This window comes from Prunus persica, chromosome G1 (assembly GCF_000346465.2).
Source record: "Prunus persica cultivar Lovell chromosome G1, Prunus_persica_NCBIv2, whole genome shotgun sequence".
Taxonomy (NCBI): Eukaryota; Viridiplantae; Streptophyta; class Magnoliopsida; order Rosales; family Rosaceae; genus Prunus; species Prunus persica.
The window spans coordinates 34386184-34407319 of NC_034009.1; the positions used below are offsets into that span (position 1 = coordinate 34386184).

The 21136-nt window shown below is 39.6% G+C and overlaps 5 protein-coding genes across 9 annotated transcripts; 2 read left to right on the forward strand and 3 right to left on the reverse strand.

The window, feature by feature from the left end:
• On the forward strand, positions 130-4138 carry LOC18788877 (J domain-containing protein required for chloroplast accumulation response 1). 2 transcript variants are annotated; one of them, XM_020555324.1, is made up of 9 exons: positions 130-940; positions 1227-2053; positions 2132-2532; positions 2635-2740; positions 2924-2979; positions 3250-3315; positions 3404-3481; positions 3638-3814; positions 3919-4138. In XM_020555324.1, exons 1-9 carry the CDS (start codon positions 456-458, stop codon positions 3955-3957), a joined length of 2235 nt encoding a protein of 744 aa, XP_020410913.1. In that variant the 5' UTR covers positions 130-455; the 3' UTR covers positions 3958-4138. The 2 variants fall into 2 exon arrangements, with proteins under 2 accessions (XP_020410913.1, XP_020410914.1); XM_020555325.1 differs by having other exon boundaries at positions 131-940; positions 1239-2053.
• Positions 5720-9566, forward strand: LOC18791551 (deSI-like protein At4g17486). Of its 2 annotated transcripts, XR_002271973.1 has the most exons (5): positions 5720-6289; positions 7475-7728; positions 7982-8269; positions 8810-9182; positions 9314-9566. XR_002271973.1 is itself a non-coding variant. In XM_007223686.2 (4 exons), the coding sequence occupies exons 2-4, from the start codon at positions 7518-7520 to the stop codon at positions 9052-9054; spliced, it is 744 nt and encodes a 247-aa protein (XP_007223748.1). In that variant the 5' UTR covers positions 5720-6289; positions 7475-7517; the 3' UTR covers positions 9055-9410. The 2 variants fall into 2 exon arrangements, 1 of the variants encoding a protein (XP_007223748.1); XM_007223686.2 differs by having other exon boundaries at positions 8810-9410.
• On the reverse strand, positions 9589-13417 carry LOC18790166 (lysophospholipid acyltransferase LPEAT1). Of its 3 annotated transcripts, none has more exons than XM_020565284.1 (9): positions 12474-13280; positions 12241-12360; positions 12025-12062; positions 11802-11866; positions 11499-11567; positions 11082-11215; positions 10504-10644; positions 10289-10352; positions 9589-9864 (listed from the first exon to the last, which is right to left on the reverse strand). In XM_020565284.1, exons 1-9 carry the CDS (start codon positions 12996-12998, stop codon positions 9845-9847), a joined length of 1176 nt encoding a protein of 391 aa, XP_020420873.1. In that variant the 5' UTR covers positions 12999-13280; the 3' UTR covers positions 9589-9844. The 3 variants fall into 3 exon arrangements, with proteins under 3 accessions (XP_020420873.1, XP_007222843.1, XP_020420868.1); XM_020565279.1 differs by adding an exon at positions 13348-13417 and having other exon boundaries at positions 9732-10352; positions 12474-13185; XM_007222781.2 differs by having other exon boundaries at positions 9730-10352; positions 12474-13279.
• LOC18789314 (peroxisomal membrane protein 11A) lies at positions 14835-16144 on the reverse strand. Its single transcript, XM_007225957.2, has one exon. The coding sequence runs from the start codon at positions 16030-16032 to the stop codon at positions 15244-15246; it is 789 nt and encodes a 262-aa protein (XP_007226019.1). The 5' UTR covers positions 16033-16144; the 3' UTR covers positions 14835-15243.
• LOC18792374 (UDP-glycosyltransferase 72E1) lies at positions 16736-18559 on the reverse strand. Its single transcript, XM_007224012.2, has one exon. It carries the CDS (start codon positions 18439-18441, stop codon positions 17005-17007), a length of 1437 nt encoding a protein of 478 aa, XP_007224074.1. The 5' UTR covers positions 18442-18559; the 3' UTR covers positions 16736-17004.

Sequence of the window (21136 nt, forward strand, 5' to 3'; positions counted from 1 at the left end):
CTTGAATGGGATAACCAAGTTCGTTAGAGTCACAAAAAAAATTCTGAATAATGGTCACCATGAGATGCACAGCAATTAACAGATTCTCCCGTGCATACCAAAACAAAATCCTACAATCCTAATTGCCCAATAAGGCAATACCTTCCCCTCTAGTCTTTTGGACTCTTCCACTTATCCAAAAAACTCATATCCACTGTCTTTGTGTTGTGTGGCTTCAAATCCCACTAAAACATTCTTAACCTTAAAGCCCACTCTGTCTCCATCTGAATTTTCCGACGCAATATCCTCTGCAACTGTTTCAATGAACTTGTACGGCCGAACCCATTAATTGCCATTCTTCACTTCAGCAGAGAGATTTCAAGAACAGCTGCCCGCCAAATTTTCTCGTTCAAATTGTCTTCTGGTTGCATGCTCTGTTTCGGTGAACAGCTAGTGGGTACTGGGTAGGGACCAAGATGGAGAGATTTTCACAAAGAGAGGGCCTTCTTCTGGGCTACAGTCCTCAAAGTTTCTTCATGAACTCTGCTTCTTCTTCGCCCAGTACTTCCAACAAAAACTCAGATGTTGATTTTCATGACGTGTTTGGTGGGCCACCTAGGAGGTCATCCATTCATGAAACGAGGTACAGCTTCAGCATAGTTACAGATAACAATACATTGAAAAGGGTTGTTGATGATGACGACGACGAAGACAATGAAGCTTGGTCTGGTTCCACTGAGAAGCCAGTGTTTGGGGATGAGTCTATGAACAGAAGGAGGACCCAGAGCGATAACTTCTTTGATGACATATTTAGAGGCAATAGCTCGGTCAGCTCCAGTCCCAGGAGGCTTCAGCGGGACCCTTTTTCTTCAGCACCAGGTTCCAGGGTCTTAAGCCCTGCCCGGCCCCTGCCCCCTAAAGCCGAGCCCTCTGCGGCTTCTTCACTGTCCAGACAATTCAGGTACCATAGAATCTTGAGGGAGAAGAAATAGAATATGTTTGAGTGGCAGCTAGTAATTGGTTTAATCTTTTGTTTAGGTCCTTTTTTCTTTAATCGATTCTTGTGGCTGCAATTTTTGTTCATTGTAATTTGGTATACTTGGCTACTTCACATCACTCTTCTACCAAATCTGTTCTGGCTATGAACACACTTCCATGTTTTGTGTTCTGATTTGCACATGATGTTTTTATGTTTTTGGGCGTTATACATGATGTTTTGATTACCTCAATGGCTCTAAATTTCTCAGCCTGCCTACCAGATTAACCAAAGGGGTGGACCTGCCAACAATTGGTTCCACTAGTCGTACTACTTCCCTTTCTAGATTTTCAAGCCACTCAATCCAAAGTCCTGAGGATTTGAAAAATGATATCCGATCCCGGGAGTTTTCTGGTAGTGGTGAGGGGTGCTCAGACTTGGCCACATCTGATAAAGCAGACACAGGAGGCAATTTGGAGCAGGATTCAAAGAGTAAAGAAAGTCCAACCTCTAGCAGTCCGTTTCAATTTCATTTCTCAATATACAAGTGGGCAAGCAAAGGAGTGCCAATTGCCATGCCTCTTGGGCGACGGACTGGTTCAAGAGGGCAGAAAAGGACTAACAATAAGGAACACTCAAATACTAATGAATGCGCTGCTAATGAGAGTATGGCAAGGCAATCACCCAAATCCACTCTGCCTAATATTGATTTTCCCTCCGATGACCATCCGCATCCACTCGCGGATGCGGATGCGGATGCAGATACTAGGTCTCCCACCTTGGAACCAAACAAACAAGAAAATGACTTGCTTCTTGATGAAAGCGGTCCTGCTAAAGTAGAACCATGCCAATTTTTTGAGGAATTAATTCTTCCAGTAGCTGAATCAGAACCCTTCAGCAGACTTCATAAAACTATTGAAGATGTTTCTGGTAATACGGTCTCATGCCGTAGAAGTGAAGATATAGAGCCTTATCCTTTACTTGAAACAGCTTCTGGCAAAGCCCCACAAAAAGAAAGTCCTGTGCTTTTGGAACAAGTTAGCGAGCCTGATCTAAAACCTAATAGTTCTTTGTTTTTTGATGATGATTTTCAACAAGGTATGTTGTATTATGTATTTACTGTTACGGGTTCATGATATACTGCCTCTGACACCACATTTGTATTTTCTTATGCAGGCAATGATGAGATATTTAAAGTGGGTGGTAGGGTCAAAGGCACCAAAAAATCATCTGTAGATGTTGGCTCTAACAAAATTGCAAAAAATCAGAATGGAAAAAGGAGTTCCTTGACGAATGTTGATGTTGATAAAGCTAGTTTCCAAGGTTCACCAAGGAACTCAAGAGATAATCTTGGAAGAAGCAAAGTTAAGGGTAAGGTCAAGGACTTTGTTAAAATGTTCAACCAAGAAGTTTTGTGCAAACCCGCATATGATGGTGACCTTGGAAGTCAGAGATATAAAACGAAGGAGAAAGGAGCTTTCAGAGCAGAGAATGAAGCGAGTGTTAGCGCAGCAAGAATGTTCGAGGACTTGCAAAAGTCCAATGTGAAAAGCCCATTTCTAAATGCTTCCATCATGGTAATCAAGTTAGAATGGTTTGAGTTCACATACCCAAAAACTAACAATATGTTTTCTTCAACATTTTGCTAAGTATCTTATTCTGTTTTCTACTCTTTTCAGATGAATGAAGATCTCAAACAGTTAGAGAAAGAATATTGTGAAGCAAAGACTGCTAGCTATGTACTTAGTAATGCTCCTGGGCAAGACGTCTCAGCATCAAGTAGTGGTTAGTTCTCTTAATCCTATATAAGTAATGTGGCTTAGCTAAACACTTAAGTGGAGGAAGAAGTGGTAGACAACAACACTAGAAATCGTTAGTCATTATGGGGAAATTTCTGAGCTAAGCCTGAACAGATTGCTAGCCTATGCAAACAAAACAACATACATCTTATTCATTAAGTGTTGACAGGATCAGTTCCTCACGACCCCATGGCTATTACTGGAGATGCAGATGAGTGCTTCCCGGTATGTGGTTCTTCCGTAAAACAACTGTTTTCATCTTTTCTTGTATTCTTATAACGTGCACTCATTTGCCATGAATGAATTTTCGTTCAGTCCATTCTGTATTTTTTATTGAAGTAAACAAACTCGGAATTCCCATGCCAATTATGTTTCTGCATACTATGCCTAACAATAATATTAAGGAACTAAAATTTGAATTTGAGCAATGTTATACTTTTTGTGAAAGTCATAGTTCCTACCAGATTTTCTGATAAGCTATTACATTGTTGGCAGGTCAAAGAATTGACTCAAGATGAGAAGAAACAGCCACAAGCGGGCGAAAATCATGAAGAAATCCAGGTAAAATACAAAGCAAACAAACACAGCATGCTGCTACAATTCTGTCTTTTATCCTTCTAGCAGTAATGTACTAGTTCATAAAATGCAGGCAATTGATGCGAAGATACGACAGTGGTCAAGAGGAAAGGAAGGAAACATACGCTCGTTATTGACTACTATGCAATATGTGAGAGCATTGATTTGTCAAACTCTCGTATTGTCATTTTGCAGTTTTCTTTGATCAGCCTCTAATACTGCATAATAATAGTATGCTTCAAGGCATAAAAACTTGGTTGCCACTCTAAGAATGGAACTGACTAAATATTTATCTTATGCATGGCAGGTTCTTTGGCCTGAGAGCGGGTGGAAGACTGTACCACTTGTTGATGTAATTGAAGGAAACTCTGTGAAAAGAGCATACCAAAGGGCTCTGCTCTGTTTACACCCAGATAAGCTGCAGCAGAAAGGTGCTGCTTCACATCACAAATACATTGCAGCCAAAGTTTTTGATATCTTGCAGGTGCCTAATTTACTAAGAATCACATCATAAACACTTGTGGGGCGTTGCCAATTCATACTTTTTCTTTTGTTTCTCATTTATTTTTTGTCTTTTGGGGCATACAGGAAGCCTGGAATCATTTCAATTCACTTGGCGCACTTTGACAATTTGAAGTTGAATCCGCCCGTCAGAAAAAGACACACTGGTTCAGTTCTTGTTAATTTGAAGTGCACATAAATGTTTATATCATTTTGATTGCAGATAAGCTATAGCTATATATGATGGGCCGCATGCTGAGCCCATTAACAATTTGAAGAAAGAAAGAAATTGCCTAAATTACCACCACCACACCACTATTGGATTAAAAGTTAAAACGACAGACACTGTGCCCAAAAATGGAAAATTATAAAAGAAAGACAGTGGACACTCTGACCGGCTGGGTCCCATCCTAATTTTAAAAAGTGTTTTGGCTTACCAGCTGTACCATTCGACTCGACTCGACCCGACAGCTTTATTCACATGAATACAATACGCTTGTCGTTTCTAGCGTTTTAATTTTTTAACTACAGTTGTCGTCTCGCGCTAAAACGACACTGCAATCTGGTGAATACACAATACGAACACCTTATTGTCTAGATGATCGACACGATACGATTGATTGATGCCGCCAACTGCCGCGGGACCCACATACTCATAATCAAAGTTTTTACATGTAATAAATTTCTATTAGATTTTTATTTTTTGGACAGTAACGATAATCATAATTCTAATGTGGGGGGAAGATGTTTAAACTCGGGAGAAATGTGACAGATACGTTGATATAACTCATATTTGCAACTTAATATTAGATGACTTCAGTCCATTTGTTAGGGATTTTATTTTCATTGTCCCCCTAAAAAACTATGAAGAATCTGATGGTGGATCATATTATAAATGAGAAGGATTGTTCAGAGTCTTCAAACAATGCAAGTGGACATATATATTTCACTTGACTCATAATTTAGCGATCGCTGTCTAAGTGTCTATTAATTAATTAATTAAATTATTATTATAGATATTTTTCAGGGCTGGCTGATATTAAATGAGTAGTGGTGTTGAATGTTCATAGGAGGAGGGAATTAGAAAGTAGACGAAGGCAGGCAGCACAAACAAGATGTCCGTGGAAGCCTTAAAAGATCAGCTGCCAATACTGTTGCTCACCCACACATTTGTCAATACTCACTTCTTTGCTATAATCAAAAGACATGCTAGTAGGCCAATTGTTTGAATTTGTAAGGATAGTTTTCTTCGTTATTAATGTTTAGGTTTGAGTTTTGTTGTCGACAATCTCTTTTGATGGGTAATTTGTAAAAACTAAAAAAGATACTAAGACTCTTTCTGTAAGTTCTCAAAGAGGCTTTAGTATGTCCTGACCTTGAGATGGGTAGCCTCCCCTATTCCTAAACTTTTTTTAATAAAAAAAGAAAAAAAGAAGACATACTAGTAGTAATAATTCAAATTTTAATACCAAAAATATATGGTTTATTATTATTATTATTATTATTATTATTATTAAGCAATTATTGAATTATTGAACTGGGTTTTAAAGTCATTAATCATCTACTTATTGTTAACTTAAAACAATTGGTCTTTTCACAGAAAGAAGCATCTTCTTTTGAAAAGAACACTAATCACGTTTAGGTATAAACTTTATGGCAATTCCTGTTTTCACATGTGTTTAAATCTGTAAATTGTCCTTGTGCTGCTGTTTCTTTTCTACTTCTGTTTTCTTTGAAATTTATTACCCACAAGTCAAATTGACTAATTGTCTCACCGTCTGGCTGCAGAAAAAACTATTATGAAGGCCCCCTAATAATTATGGGCACATGTGGATGTGACACCTCAGCAATTGTTTAAGTTTTAAAAAAAAATGAAGATACTATCATTAAGTTGTTTATTTAAATTTCTTTTTTCTTCTGATCATTCATATCCCAGAAGAAATACAAACAGAAAACGACGACGCACCAATCCGTTGAGAAAGGGAAGTTACTTTACTCGAGTCTGCTTCTTCAGGTCACGGAGATATATTATCCATTAACACCAATTCAATTTTCCCTAATTAGTGTTTTAGTTGTTGGTGAGATTAAATTGAAAAAAAGTAAAAATAAATGAAGAAAAATAAAAATAAAAAGAGTTAGACTTGCATTAAGTTGACAGTGATATTTGGCACTGTAATAATAATAGAGGTGACTGCTTTCTTACACTCTAATAATGATATTCCTCCTGCCATCAGAATCAGATTTTTCCAAAACATTGTGATTTAACAGAAACACAGCACATTAGCACACTAGCAGAGAGAGAGAGAGAGCTGGCAGCAGGATACAAAGGCCTTTCATTTCATTGCAGTTGGTTGGTGGCATTCTGGCTCTGAAAATACTGAACTGAAACTCAGCTGTTTTACTGTTTAGACAAGTTGGGTTTTGCTCCTCTCTAATGACTACTGCCTTCTCTGAATCTGTGAGTCCCACGACTCTCCATGTTTTCTCAGAATATTTCTTTCGTTTTTTCTTTAAATTACTTTCGCTTTATTATTCCCTCTATCTGCTGGGTGTTGATTATCTTTTGGGTCCTCCTGTTTGGAAGCTGAGAAATCTCGGGAAAACGAACAATTAAGTGGGAATTTTAATGGACTGAGTTTCGAAAAGACTGTTAAATTCAATGTTTTTTCCTTCTTTAGTTTTTCCCAGAAACCACAAGTCTGCAATTTTCTTTTTCTGGATGAATAACTCTGCCTTTTTTCCTTTGTTTTTGTTTTAGCGTAAGATTAGTGGCTACAATGTTTGTTCTTGGCTGCCTGTTAAGTTGTAATGAAAAAAGCAGGCTCATTTATTTGTTATTTTTCGTTACGTATTTCTCTGCTTCATCACTCGTCAAACTAGATCTGATGTAGATCTCTGTATACTGTGAGATCTGCACTGGAGAGCCTGTTATCTTGATTATCCATCTAAATTGTTCATTTTCTTCTGTTGACTTGAAGATAATGCTGCAACTCTGGTCAAAGCAGTACTTAAAATTCAAGTTTAGGGTTATATTTATTGGATTAAGTTTTCTCTTTCTCGATAATAGTTTAGTTAGACAGCAGGAAACTTTCTTTCTTTCTTTCTTTCTTTCTTTAAAAGAAAAAAATTACAACGAAATGTATGATATTGATAATCTGCAATGACTGGAAGGTTGTTCAGAAAACTCTGTTGAGTTTGATTTCTGTTGCATGCAAATGAGCCAAATTTGTGTTGAGCTTTTGGTGTTAATACCACTACATTTCATCCTCGGGTTTTAATACTACGTATTTGATGCATTTGGGTGATTTCAATTTCAAATGTTCTTGTTTGCCAACTATAATTTGTTGGATTACTCATTCTTAAGATTTTTGAGTTGACTAAAAAGCCACCCTCTCTCTGCCAACCTCATATGTATTCAAACTAACTAACTAACTAATTTTCAAAAGAAATTAGAATTAAAGTCAACCTGTGCGGTGCTGTGATGGTTTCTGACATGTTAACAAGTCTGTATATGGAGAATAATTGGCTCTGTTAAAATCTCTTCTTCATTCTTTCTTTCTTGCCGTTTCCTTTATCATCCTCCGGATTTAGTTGGAGTTCTTTGAAACATAACTAATGCCTTTCTGTTCACCCATATGCACAGGCTGGAAGCATTGACTGAATTCTGGCTATACTATCAAAGAAACATGAAATTTGAATTGAAGAAAAGATGGAGAGCCATTGCCCCACATCAATTGAAAAACAAATCAGCTGGCCGTTTTTGTTTATTTCCCAAATCAAAGTCAGATCGCTCTGATCCGAGACAAGCACCAGTTTATCTCAATGTATATGATTTAACACCCATGAATGGCTACGTCTATTGGGCAGGCCTTGGAATTTTTCACTCTGGTGTTGAAGGTAGCTTATGTTCGGTTTATATTACCTGCCTAATGTACGTCGTGTTCAATCCGAGCCATACCTCTGTTTGTTCCTGGGTTTGTGGGGGTTTTGAGTCTTATGTTTCTTCTTGTTTTACTGAATGCTATATAGGTTTGGTGCTTCTGAAATTCCAAAGGAATAAAGTACCAAATTACTATTGTTATTCTTCTTTTATGCTGCTTCAATTCAATGTAATTTCAAGAGTTTCTAATAGTTCACTTGCATTGTGCAGTTCATGGTGTAGAATATGCATTTGGAGCACACGACTACCCTACCAGTGGTGTTTTTGAGGTTGAACCTCGCCAATGCCCAGGATTCAAGTTCAGGAAGTCTATATTTATTGGGACCACATCCTTGGACCCTACTCAGGTTAGGGAGTTTATGGAGCGCCAGTCTTTGAGCTACAATGGTGATACATATCACCTGATTGTCAAGAACTGCAACCATTTCTGCAGGGATATCTGTCACAAGTTAACCGGAAAATCGATTCCCAAATGGGTAAATCGACTGGCAAAAATAGGTATTCTTTCATCACCCACTCTTTTCAGAGTTACATGAAATTTGATTTGGTGAATTGTTTACACACAAAAATTTCCATCAAGAATTGTTCTTAGCCATTTTGGGTTTAAGCACTCATTTGACTATACTTGAATCATTGCTAGTTATTTAATCCCTTATTTGTTGTCTACCTCCCCATAAGTTCAGTGAGAGAGACTTTCCATTACCTTTCTTTTAAAGCTGCGTATAAGCCTGCCTGCCATGTCTGCCAGAAAATTTCAGAGTGAAAATTTTAGCAACCTTAAAACATGTTCCGGATGAATTACACTAATTAACCCAGTTCTTTCCTTCAATAGCTGTTGGTTGCTGATTGTATCGATTGATTTTACCGTAGATTTATTAATCAGTGTATGGAATTCTGATTGTCGTTTGCTAAGATCTTTCTTTGAGTGTATGGTTACAAATTGTGTTTCATCTGGTCCTCTTTGTATATTTTGGAGGAGTGTGTGTAATATCCAAAGTGAAATTAACTTTATTCCATGTGATTATTAATATGTGGTAGGTTCAATATGCAACTGCGTACTTCCTGAAGCCCTAAAGATTTCTTCTGTGCAACACGACCCGAACTGCCAGCCATACGACAGCGAGAAGAGGAGTTTGAGAAGTACGTTCAGTTGCCTGTCTTCTATTTCAATGCGGCAGAAGCAATTGTCATCATCATCGTTATTTCTACAGTCACCCCTAAAAGGCTGCTTACCGCCATGGGAATTGAGAAGGTCGAACAATGGTTCCTTGAAGGAAAGGTGAGAGAAACTGTTCTATAGTATGATGACTGGCGGGGCGTCCATAACCTTTAACGAGGGGAATTTGTTGCTAAGTTTTTGTGCGCCAGCAATTGAAAGCTGCCATCACTCAGATTGTTTTTGTTCTCCCAGGTTTGTGGACTGATGTTTGTGATTGTTGTAACTCTAGTTATTCATGAAGAATTGCTAATCAGTTCTCTTTATCTCCAGTTTTCTTGTTTCTTTTCTTTTTTTAATGCTTGTATTTCCTTTTTCTTCCATAGGTTAGACGTGACAAAACTCCTCCCAAGTGTAAATTGTGCTGTTAGCGTAGCTTGTAACATCGTTGTCTTGGCAAATGAATGCATCAACGTGCAGAAACTTTGATTCCCATCTCAAGTAAGGCTTAGGAGGCGGGAATGGGATTCACGTTTGATAAAATGTACACGAAGCAGTAGAGAGGAAGAGATTGAGATAGATCATAAAAACAATCACAACCTAAACTGTTGTACTGTTAATGGATATGAGTAATGCAATACAATATAGACCAGCTCGGAAATTACCGGCATAAAGCAACTTCCCCTATCCCATTCCCTCCCCTCCATTAACCGATAGAAGAACATACAAGAGTCAGAAACGAGAAAATGCCTGCTTTAAGAATGCCATGCCACCATCAATCCACAGCAACGCATCAGAAAAATACAAAATCATCTCATCTGACCAAACAAAAATTAGTCTTCTGCATTCCATATCCATTTTAATTTTTCCCTATAACAAATAGAATCATACAACGAATATACAGATGGCGATCCGAATTAGCATTGGGAAAACAAACCTGCAGGAACATGAAAGAGATGCTTCAGATTTACAGGTGCAAAGTTTCGTCTAAGGCGGTTGCAATGCATTAAACATGTTGAATATACAAATACCACACACTATACTCTCTCAGATTATTGGATGCTTTTAGCGTTAAAGATCCACCAGCACATTAAGACCCCGTATCTCTCTTATAAGGGCCACAGTTTCCATCAGCTTGGAATTACAAGTCAATAATGGCACACCATGGGCTTAGCTCAGTAATGGCACATCATTACAAGTTAATAATGATAATTACCACCCCCTCACTGTGGCTGTGCAATCATGATCGAATACCAACCAAAACTATGAAACTCAACTGCCACTAGATATCATTTGGGAGCGAGGCGATGAAATTTATCAATCGTCTTTCTGATGCAAAACACTAGGACGGCTATTATTACCATTAAGAGCAGCATGATATACACGCTTCTCAGCAAGTCCAATATCTGATTGAGTCATTTTACCCTGTAAACAGAACAGAAACACAGATGGAATCGAGTTACAAACACCATAAGCTCCCATGATTAATATCTACCTAGTTGATCATCAAAATCTCAAGCGAGAAAAGTAAGATGTAATCTTATTTTCATAATATACTTTCAAGGGGAACATATACCTCACTGGCCATCAACCTTCTGACATTGGTCGCATAGAGTTTTGGGTCATCCTTTTCTTGCTGCGAGGGGTAATAAACAGGCAACCTTGTGACCTCTATGTGATTCACAAATTGACAGAAAAGAAATATCACATGGCGCACCTGAAAACAAAGTAAATCCAGAAGACTGTGATAGGAAGTATATATAATGCATTTGACTGGGAACTAAAAAGTAAACACTAAGTGTATAATTCATTTGGCTGGATTTTAACGGCCCAAGTAAAACAGAGAATATGCCTCTATAATGAAATAGTTTTCAAGCCTGAGAGTTCTATCAGCAGCACTGACTGCAAGCTCCGGTGCCTAGCCAGTTCTGTATTAAGTAACAATTCAAAATAAAAATAAACAAACCACCAGCTCTCCCAAGAGTTTACTGAACTAAAGACCAGACAGTGGTTCGGTAGGAGGACATTGAGAGACACATTCAGTAACTTTCCCAAACCCAAAATTCCTATTATTTGTATTATGTATAAATTACTGTACATGATATATGTATTTTCTTTATAGGTAATCATGGAAAATGCTTAAGAAACACTCACCCCAGATATTGAGTCCCATGCAGGACTAAATCTCTCGTAAGGATACCTAAGAATAACTGGAAGCACTGGAGCTTTTGCTAGAAATGCTCCTGTCTTGAATGGCAGAAGAAAGTCTCCATTTGTAGTAGTGCCCTCTGTAGAAAAGATTAAAGATAAAAAGTTAACAGCATAGTAGCGCACACAACAGAAATGCTGCCATGATAGCTTAGTCATAGTTACATGATAATTCATAGCTTGGTAAATGATGATTCAGACATCCAAGAATAAGAACAACTCAAAACTCATTATATTGGGAAATCTCTTCTACTGTCATGGTTTGGTTATAACATAATCTTGCAAAGTCGCCCCCAATCCGCCAAATAATCAGTCATGCAAAACGGGAAAAATAGAATGGCAATGGATTTTTAAAATTATAACCTGGGAAAAGCATCATTGGTGGGGCAGAATTATTCTGATGTGCCTCTTTAACTCTTTCAGTCACAACGCCTGCAAATGATACACAAACATTAATCAAACAACATCGTCACATAAGTAAAATAACATCAGAAAGCAATAGATTTGTTTCAGCAAGAATTTCATGACTTCAATATGTCTGGCATGCTTGTGTCCAGGTCACTATAGTTATCAAGTACAAGGAACCTCCCAAAAAGAATAGGAGCATCCGCAATGTTCCACAAATTTTGAGAACAAAGAGCACGGAAATATCCACAATTTAAGTACCTGAAACCCCCTTGAAGTCAGATGACTTTGACTCCCGCTGAACATAGACACAACCGAGGCACTTGCTGTAAAAAATAAGGATCCGAAACTGAATTGCATTCCCTCCCGTAAAATTTATGGTATACTAATACTATACTAGAAGAAGAGAAATTAGAGATATTTACAAAGACAAAATGGTGCTCTTATGATGAAATTGAAGGAAGGTAAAACGAATTTAACGAACCTGATGAGGCCAACTAGAGGAAGTTTAGCCACCGATCTCTGCACCAATAAAATCCAGACCCAAACAGAAATGCGTCAGCGACTAGATCAGAATGATTACATATATACATAAGTAAATAGATAAGAGTGGATTCTGTCTGAAAATTTTGATAGCGGAGTGATAAATTTTTATTATTATTATTTTTTAAAGAATAAATATTTGAAGAAAGCAACAGACCTTAGCAACGAAGCTCGGAAAGGAAGAAGACATGTGATAGAGGATATCCAAATACGAAACGTGATTGGATATAATAGCCCCAGGCCTTTCAGTCCCTTCTTCTTCGCCCTCATCTTTGCACTAATCCAATCAACAACAAAAATGTCATAAATTTAAAAATAAAAATAAAAATCACTACTCAAATTTCACAGATAAATTTTATTTGTGTGTGTGGTGTGGAAGAGAGAGAGTACATCGGTGGTGGGATTGGGTTGAGCATCTGACGGTATCCGATAGGTCTCGTTGATCCAATAGAAGCCGAGGACGAAGAGCATAAGTCTGGATAAGGAGCGGCCACACTGGACAATCACGGCCCTCCTCCAACCGCCCATGTGCGCGTAATCCTCCTGCTCCTCGTCGCGATTCGGGACGGAGAAGAGCGTGCAAATCCGACAAATCAAGTAATAGATTACCAAGATGGTCATGGCCAGCACCACGCGTATCGGGACCAGAGTCACCAGGGCAAGCCCCAGCAACACCTTCTCCTTCACCGTCAACTCGCCGCGTCCCATGGTGCCGTACGCATCGCGCCGTACGTACGCAGCGCATTTCTTCTCCAGCTCCTGGAGCTCCTCGGTGGAGACTTGTGGGGCCAGGTCAGGTTTAAGAAGCGGGCGATCATCCTTGCCTGAGGCATCGTCGTGGGCCGGCTCTCCGGAACCGTCGTCGGCGACGGGCTTTGCCGGTTTGGAATTGAGGTCTTTGAGTTCGGACTCCATTGGAAAGTAACTGGGGAGTCTCGGAGGTTTCTAGTGAAGGGCCATCGAAAACGATGACGTTGACGAGTGTTTAGATCTGGAAAGAGGAGTGTCTCTCTCTCTCCCTTTTGATCTCGTGAAGAAGGTTAAGGTTGTGTTGTGCCGGGGACCGGGGACCGGGGACCGGGGCTGGCTTGCAGGTTGCTTGCTGCACGTCAAAACTCGTATTAAAAATTTAATTATAGGCCTTTAAAATAAGATAAAATAAAATTACCACCGGGGAAGAGAAGAGATGAGGAGTCCATATACGAGAATACGAACGAAAATTAGAATACGAACAGGAACGAAATGGTGGCGATTTGTAGCGTACCATGTAAGCCGCTGATGTCCGCGAACTAGAGATTGTGGGTCGCAGTTTCATTGTCCCATTCCCATCCCAACTGTAAAAACAAAAAAGTATTTTTATATTTATTTAGACAAAAAATATTTTATTTATTTCTATTAAAATGCTTGGTCGTCAATGGGTCAGGTTGAGGAGGCCTGGCCCATATTGGGTTGGTCATGGTCAACTATAAAGTAAACACTGCTGATGGGTCAATTCAAAGGTTGGGCCTGGACCAAAGGTGAACTATTAAATTTGGGTTGGGTTGAATCAAAAGACAAAGTAAAAAACGAAAATCATCTGTACTAGAGAGGTGTCTTGATTGACCTCTCGTTTTTTTTTTTTTTTTTTTTTTGAGGTCCTTTTCTATTGAAAGGGGCGATAGTATATTAAACTCACACACACAACACGGATGCTAGGACTCGAACCCAGGACCTTGTCTGAAGGAGTAAATACTCCAAACCACTACACTAGTGGGTCCTTTGCGAGAGGGTGTCTTATATATTATACAGTTATACTTGTGGCATTTGTATTGTTGTTGCCATTAAAGATGAACACATGTTGGAGATCAGAATCTCCATGGCTACAATCATCCCTGATTTTCTTGAATGTTTTGTTGAATTTTAGGTTTAGAGTTTGCGTTATTTATTTATTTATGCAACACTACATGAAAAAGGGATTAATTTTATTTTATTTCTGGTATGTGATATCTAGTAGAATTGTACAAGGAGAACGAAGGGGCGTTCGGTTTCAAGTGAATCGGGAGGGTCAAACGAGAGAAAAAGATTTGTAAAGCCATAGCAAAACGTAAATAGAAGAGGGACACTTGTTATCAGTTATTAACAAGTGAGTTGCTTGCTGCCTTTGCTGATGATAATATGCAGAGTTATGCCTCCACTCTGCTATTACCAAAATAATACAAGTGTGTTGCTTCTGCTCTTGTTCTTGTAGCACACCCGTACTTCAAATTTGATGCCGAATAATACCAGTCAAGCTGAAACGTTAATGGAAGACCGACCCTAAAGTAATCGTTATTTATACTCTTTTTCATCACACAAACCCATCGATTGATGATTGAGAGAGAAACTCTGTTAGTTTAACTGATTAGTTAAACCAATTTTGAAATTTCTTTAAGCACTGTGTTGTTCATGTTCTTGAAAATTAATGATAACACAACACTGCATTAAATCATATGTCAAAGCAAAGTCAAGTCCAGAAAGAACAAAACCTACCCTATATGAGCACTGTAATTGGTGATCAATAGGAAGGAACTGTGGCAACTGAATGGTAAGAGATTATAGATTTCAGATAAACAGGGTAGGAAGGAACAAGAGGAGTTCCACAAATGGAAAAAGGGAAAATTGTTCCTAACTAGTCAATATGCAAAGTACGACGACAACGAAGACGCATAAGACAACTAAACATGAAAATCACAAGCTTCATAGCCCAAACTAGGAGCTTTTGATCAGTTGGTATGAATGTTGTGAGCTTCACAGTCACACATCTCTATTAAAATCTATCCAAAGAAGTTCCTTTCAGTCTCAATTATCTAAAACATTGACATACTAATAAGTTCATGTACCAACTCTTGATCGATTGGTCTGAGTTTTGCTCAGCTAGAAATTACATACATTCCAATTTCCAATTCCTACAAAGAAACATTTAAAACATAAAACAAGAACAGCAATGTGCACAAATATAAATCCTTATTGAACCACTGCCTTTTACAGCCTGTATGTAGTTTTATTCATGAGAAATGTAACAGCCAGAAAAACAAGGACCTCTTCCTTACAATTTGCAGTTTCAAGCTCTAAGCAGATCATTCAATAAGCAAATTAAGGAACAAGTTTCCAGCAACCATACCTTGTAAGAAGGACTTGAAACTCAGCAATACACCCAATTCTTGTGAGTGCTAATTAGTGCCGATAGCATCCCGGCTAATGATATCGAAAGCGGCCCCAAAAAGGGCCCGTCGCCGTCACGAATATCAGCTAATGCCATTAACGCGTCGGCCGCATCTTGTACAACAGAAAGCCTCTTCATCAATTTCTTTTCACACAATTTACTCAATCTCTCCTTTTCTTCCTGGCACTTATTTCCCCTCGTAATTGCGATCTCAATACTCGATTTCAGGCACTTTTCATCTTCGGAAATTCGATTCAAATCCCTAAATTTCAACGAAATGCTACCGACGTACCCAATGAACTCGGCCCAAGCGCTGATTTTTTGCAAACTGCGCGAGTGTTTGCTATCGATCAAACCAGATTTGGCCAACCAAATGAATTGCTCGACGAAGAAATACAAGCCCTCGCCACCGTAGGCGAAGAGGGAGAGGACGAGGTCTTCATTCGAATCGAAATTCGAGTTTCTCAGAGCGTTCACGTCCTGGACGAACTTCCCGAGCCTAAAGGCTTTGCGGCTCACCCCTACGCTCGACTCGAAGCTCTTGAGGCGGTGAGTTAGGGTTAGGGTTTCGGGGAGTGCAGATGAGGCGAGTATGATCTTGGTGGCGTACCTGGATATCTTGAGCAGCTTGTCCACGCCATCTCTCTTTGCGAGGTACGCTTCGACGTGGTTCAGGAAGTCTCTTTCCTTCTTGGGATTTGATGGAAGATTATTAGGTTTTTCCTGGTTCAGTAGAGGAGTGGCCGTTGTTGAAGCTTTGGAATCCATGTGAGTTGCAGAGAGCAAGCGAGAGGGAACCGAACTCTTGCTTGGTCAATTGTTCGTTAGGAGAAAATGTATCACCTACTACCAGACGACACCGTTATGGCTCCTAAAATAAATAAATAAAAGTAAATTTAGGTTTTACCCATAAAAAAATTTTCACTTTTGGAAAAAGCCAAAGCTTTTTCAAAAAAGACAGAATAACCTCTCAACTTTCAAACCAAAGACATGCAAATGTAAAGGATTTCTTAGGAAATTAAAAAATAAATAAGGGTACTTTTGTCCATTTTTGCTTCTTTTAAAAATTTTCTCTCTCCTTTGGGTTTTTCCAAAGTCTCCCAATAATAAATTTCACGTTTTTGAAGCCCTACGGCGCCGTTCGGCGCGAAAACCGTTCCCCTTCTTTTATTGGGCCGCGTGCCACCTGTTGTTCTATCTTTTCGTTTATTTATTTATTTATTTTCTTTTGTTCGAAGATTCTTTAATGGGCTTTTGTGCCTGGTAATTGGGCTAACTAAGAGATCGCATTAGTTAGTTCCGAATCCAATTCTTTACAACTTGCACAAATTATACTTAGCCCAACTTGAGCCCGAATTGGACTTTTTGACAAGTTGGGCTAAGTGTAATTTGCTCAGAGATTGACCAACACCCTTTAAACAAAACAGAGGTTGACATCATATAGATTGATCAGATCAGAGATTGAACTCCCTTGAAATCTCAATCAACGAACGGATATACAATATTTTGTTCAACCAAGAAAAAGTTTGCAATATTTTCAAGTAGATGTAAAATAGAAAATTCGTAATGGTGTCATCAGTTTATTGCTAATGACAACCTTTAGAATTTGGGCACAACACACACTTGCATGACGAGATCATTAGGACTTGTAATTTTAGGATTTGCTATGTTACATACGGATTCGAGTCCTTATATTTAGAGGTGGTGCATTTATTCGGTATCCGTTACATATATAACAAATCAAGGTGAGCCTCCCGCCCTCCATTCGTCCGCCAGGCCTGCCAGCGATGCATTAGACGACCCGCCTAAACCCAAAGCTTTGAATGCAGTACCTTGAAGCTCTATCACCTTCTGCCTCATCGCCTTTCCTTGTTCACCTTCCATAACAGACCTCACCACCCTCTCAACCTCACCTCGCCCCACCACCGCTCTCTCCCCAGCCGGCTTCGGCCACACAGCCACTCCCATATCCACCAGCATCCTCGCGTTCATGCTCTGCTCAGCGTACAGAGGCCACGCAATCATCCCTACCCCTTGAGCTATGCTCTCCAACACAGAATTCCACCCGCAGTGCGTCACAAACCCAGCAACGGACCCATGACTCAGCACCGCCACTTGCGGGGCCCACGAGGATATCACCAGCCCCCTCTCCCTCGTCCTGTCCAGAAACCCATCTGGCAAATACGACGCCGCACCCTTCGCATCATAACCGGCTTCGAAAAAGCTCCCCGACGCACTGACTTCACTCGGGGGTCGCGCCACCCAAACGAACCGTGTTTGGCTCAGTTCCAGTCCCCAAGCCAACTCGCTCATCTGTTCACCGGACAGCGTCCCTCCGCTCCCAAACGAAACGTATACAACCGAATCTGGTGGCTGCTTGTCCAGCCACGTCAGCATCTTCTTCGATTCCAGTGTTGACGTCAGCGGTTCATCTTCATTGCCCTTGGTCAAGGGTCCGATGGGATAAACCGGTGGCGCTGGTAGACCAAGAAAGAAAGGATTCTTCCTAACAGCGCCAAGGGCGACCGGCTCAAGTTCTTCCCATGTATTTATGAAAACGCCCTTGACCAACGGAATCCGGTTGCATAGAGGCAGGACTTCTGGCATCAAAACCCCAGGGATAAGATCGTCAAGCAACAAGGGGTTGCAACCGGGGACAACAACCTTCTCGGCGATCTTAGAATAATCTCCGTCAACCTGTGCATGAAGCGTAGGGAAGTACATGGTCAACGCCGTAAACGAAGCGGAAGTCGTCAAGAAAAGGTAGGTGGGGATGGAGAAGGCGGCGGCGTATTCGAGGGCTCCCACGCAAAATGGATCGACGATGAGAGATTGGATGGGCGGTTGCATATTGGTTAGGACTGACGGTAGATGGCTGAGGGTCTGCAGGACGACAAGAATGATGCGAACCGAGATGCCCGTGGCGGCGGTGAGTAGGTTTGACACGTCGACATGAGGGAGGTGGATGACGTGGAGGTCGGGAGGGAGGGTGGAACTGTTGAGGAGCTGAATCTGGGCGGGTGGTGCGTCGGTGGAGGTGGAAAGAAAAGTGACCTGGAAGCCGTGGTCAACGACGAGTCGTTTGGCTAGCTGAAGGAGAGGGGTGACATGTCCCATGCCTGGGCTGGCTAGGACAGCTACATGGGGCTTCTTCTGGGTCGTCTCTCTGGCCACCATGTTTGTAAAATCGCAGCTCTAGACTTTTTAATGTGAATTAGAAAAGGCAAAGCAAAGAAGTTGGTTTATGAATCGAGTGATGAGCAAAAGCTTTCTCCACATGATGTTTCTAGCTCCAACTTACTCTTTTGAGCTTATAACATTATCTTATTGTATTCATGTGCATACTCAGCTGTAAATCATCCAATTAAATAGCATACTACATTCTTCATCGAGAAGGTCAATGAATCAGCAGCACACACAGAGAGAGAACATGTTTAAGAAATAATAATAAAATACATGTTCCTCGTCCCGTAACTTACGTTGCCTTAACAAATAAATACAAGTATAAAGCAGTTGTCACCTTGTACTAACGCTAGCAAAGTGTTTATTAGAAAAAGCATGAAAAGTCAAACAGAGTGTAAATTCCTTACTTACAACCTCTGTTCATTTTGTACAAAAAAGACCAAGAGCCTGTTGGTTTGGTTTTGTTTTTGTTAGATTCTTCACGAAAGTACCGCGGAGGAGTTATATTATACGAAAACGAACAAAAACCTCATCAACAACTATATATAAAAAAGGAACAATGTCCCTCTCCAGATCTGGGATATACTCGTTTCATGCTGCGCATGTTCATGCCCAATATTATTATTGGATTAACAAAATGTACCAACAGACAGCAGTTCTAAAAGGGATCACATTCACAAGACACAGAGGTGAGATGTGTATGCTAGCAATAGAATATGCTCTTCGGTAGTTTGATGGTGTGCGCCTTACCTGCCTATCTGCATATGTGATGCAAGACCGTGCGACTTGCCAAATATCTCATGTGGACACCCAAATGCATGCTAATATTATTTAGGACCACACTTTTTGTCGATCAAAAATAATTCAGTACCAATTATTTGTCACCTAATAGTTTTAATATTTGTCTTGTTTCAATTTTTACACGCTCACTTTCCCCTCTCCCACTCTTGTATTTTTTTTTTCTCACTTACTCTTTAGTTAGTTGTAAACCCAATGAGGAAGACGAACTCAGTTTTTGAGCCCAACTCAAGTAAGAACGTGAAGTAGAGTAGTATTCTCTGAGACTGAGAGTCAGACTCAATCATATGAAAAAGTTGAAAAGTCTTGAACAATATGCCATAGGATTGCAGACCCTCTAGCTAGCTAAAAAAGCCACAAACAAGAATTCAAATAAATCGATCAAATGCAGCGGGAGGGAGGTCGATGACATGGAGTCCGGACGGGAGGGTTGGGGAGCAGAGGAGGTCAGTTTGGGCAGCGGAGGCTTCCGTGGTGATGTTCATATTGAGGAAGCCGACATGGTGGAGGACGAGGCGCTTGGAATTCTATTAGTGACTGGTCTCGTGATGTACGTATATATAGAGAAGAGAAGAAATGAAAGAAAATGTATGATCAGCTAGCGTAGGAGGTTGCATGCATTAGTTGCATCTGGAGTCCATGCAATGCAAACCTTGTATCTTTTGGAAGTGCGTCTCTTTTTGTTTCTTTCTTCGTTGCTTTAATGGTACATGGGCTTAAATTAGACCATAAACCCCCCGTTTGTTACATATGTTATAAAGTAAGAAGCGAAGTCCACATGAATAAAGTAAGGGGTATTAGTCAAAAGATGAAATTATGATGTTGGGATGAATGATAATATTGAGAGAAAATATTGAAGATGCATCCACGGAAGGCCATTCTAATTGTCTATAAATAGGCTTCCTCTTACGTTGTAAAATACACAACCAATTAGAAGAGAAGAGAGTCAGAGTCAGAGAAGAAAAGAGAGAGTGAGTTTTACCTGAGAAGAAATTCTGTCAACGTAAACACGACAAGAGCAAATATAATTTCACTCCCAATATTTAGTGGTACTTCTCATACTCTCTGATTATTCTAGTTCTAAAACAACATATGATTAATTTATAACAACATATGATTAATTATTAAGACAGTAATAGTCAGCTATTTATCACTATTGATTTGATCTCACGCACTCCTTCAGTACTAATTCCCCAACAAATAATTTATGGGGGGATGGATGACTCAAGTCTAAATCAATATTTGCATTATTTGATGCTTTATGAAGGTGACCTCTTTTTTGTTTTTTTCCCATAAAAAACGGTGGAAATCTTAATATGGTAGAATTGTCGTAGTTGACCTTAAGCTGATGATATAATTTCCCAATCATACCACAGAAGCGCGACAGCAGCCTTTGCCTCTTCTCACTTGGCAATACAAATTTTTATTCAAATTTATTAACTAATTAATTAATTACGCTGTGTTGCGTGTTACATTTTCTTACCTAATAATTATCCACTCCATATCATATATTCAACTGATGGATTTTATTTAACAAACTCTTAACTTTTTTTACATAGATTTGAGATTGTCAGTCAAACACGACGGCAGTCGTTGACCACAGTGAGATTTGCTTTTACTGTGTTTAGTTAAATAATTCTATGACTCTTATACGAGGTTATATCTTTTAATCGTTTGATCAAATTAATTAATTTAATTAAACAATTAAACAGTATAATCTCATCTAATGATCTTGGATGACGTCCCCACAATAGAATGAGTCGCAATAGCAATAGAAGCTGCTCACGCCTCCTCTCGTCTCCTCCGCTAGGGCCAAGATAGAAAGGCCCAGCCCAATCAATGTTTAGCGTACGGAGTCCGATACATAAATAGCCGTTGTATACCCACTATT

Excerpts from the sequence above, each read along its gene's own strand:
- LOC18790166 (XM_007222781.2), bottom strand. The coding sequence starts at position 12,998 with ATGGAGTCCGAACTCAAAGACCTCAATTCCAAACCGGCAAAGCCCGTC. Across the intron at positions 12,063-12,240 it reads TTCCGAGCTTCGTTGCTAAG|AGATCGGTGGCTAAACTTCC; the intron begins GTCTGTTGCTTT and ends TTATTGGTGCAG. Across the intron at positions 11,216-11,498 it reads ACCAATGATGCTTTTCCCAG|AGGGCACTACTACAAATGGA; the intron begins GTTATAATTTTA and ends TCTTTTCTACAG.
- LOC18792374 (XM_007224012.2), bottom strand. The coding sequence starts at position 18,441 with ATGGTGGCCAGAGAGACGACCCAGAAGAAGCCCCATGTAGCTGTCCTA.
- LOC18791551 (XM_007223686.2), top strand. The coding sequence starts at position 7,518 with ATGAAATTTGAATTGAAGAAAAGATGGAGAGCCATTGCCCCACATCAA. Across the intron at positions 7,729-7,981 it reads TTTTCACTCTGGTGTTGAAG|TTCATGGTGTAGAATATGCA; the intron begins GTAGCTTATGTT and ends TGCATTGTGCAG. Across the intron at positions 8,270-8,809 it reads AAATCGACTGGCAAAAATAG|GTTCAATATGCAACTGCGTA; the intron begins GTATTCTTTCAT and ends AATATGTGGTAG.
- LOC18789314 (XM_007225957.2), bottom strand. The coding sequence starts at position 16,032 with ATGGATTCCAAAGCTTCAACAACGGCCACTCCTCTACTGAACCAGGAA.
- LOC18788877 (XM_020555324.1), top strand. The coding sequence starts at position 456 with ATGGAGAGATTTTCACAAAGAGAGGGCCTTCTTCTGGGCTACAGTCCT. Across the intron at positions 2,741-2,923 it reads CGTCTCAGCATCAAGTAGTG|GATCAGTTCCTCACGACCCC; the intron begins GTTAGTTCTCTT and ends AAGTGTTGACAG. Across the intron at positions 3,815-3,918 it reads AAGTTTTTGATATCTTGCAG|GAAGCCTGGAATCATTTCAA; the intron begins GTGCCTAATTTA and ends TGGGGCATACAG.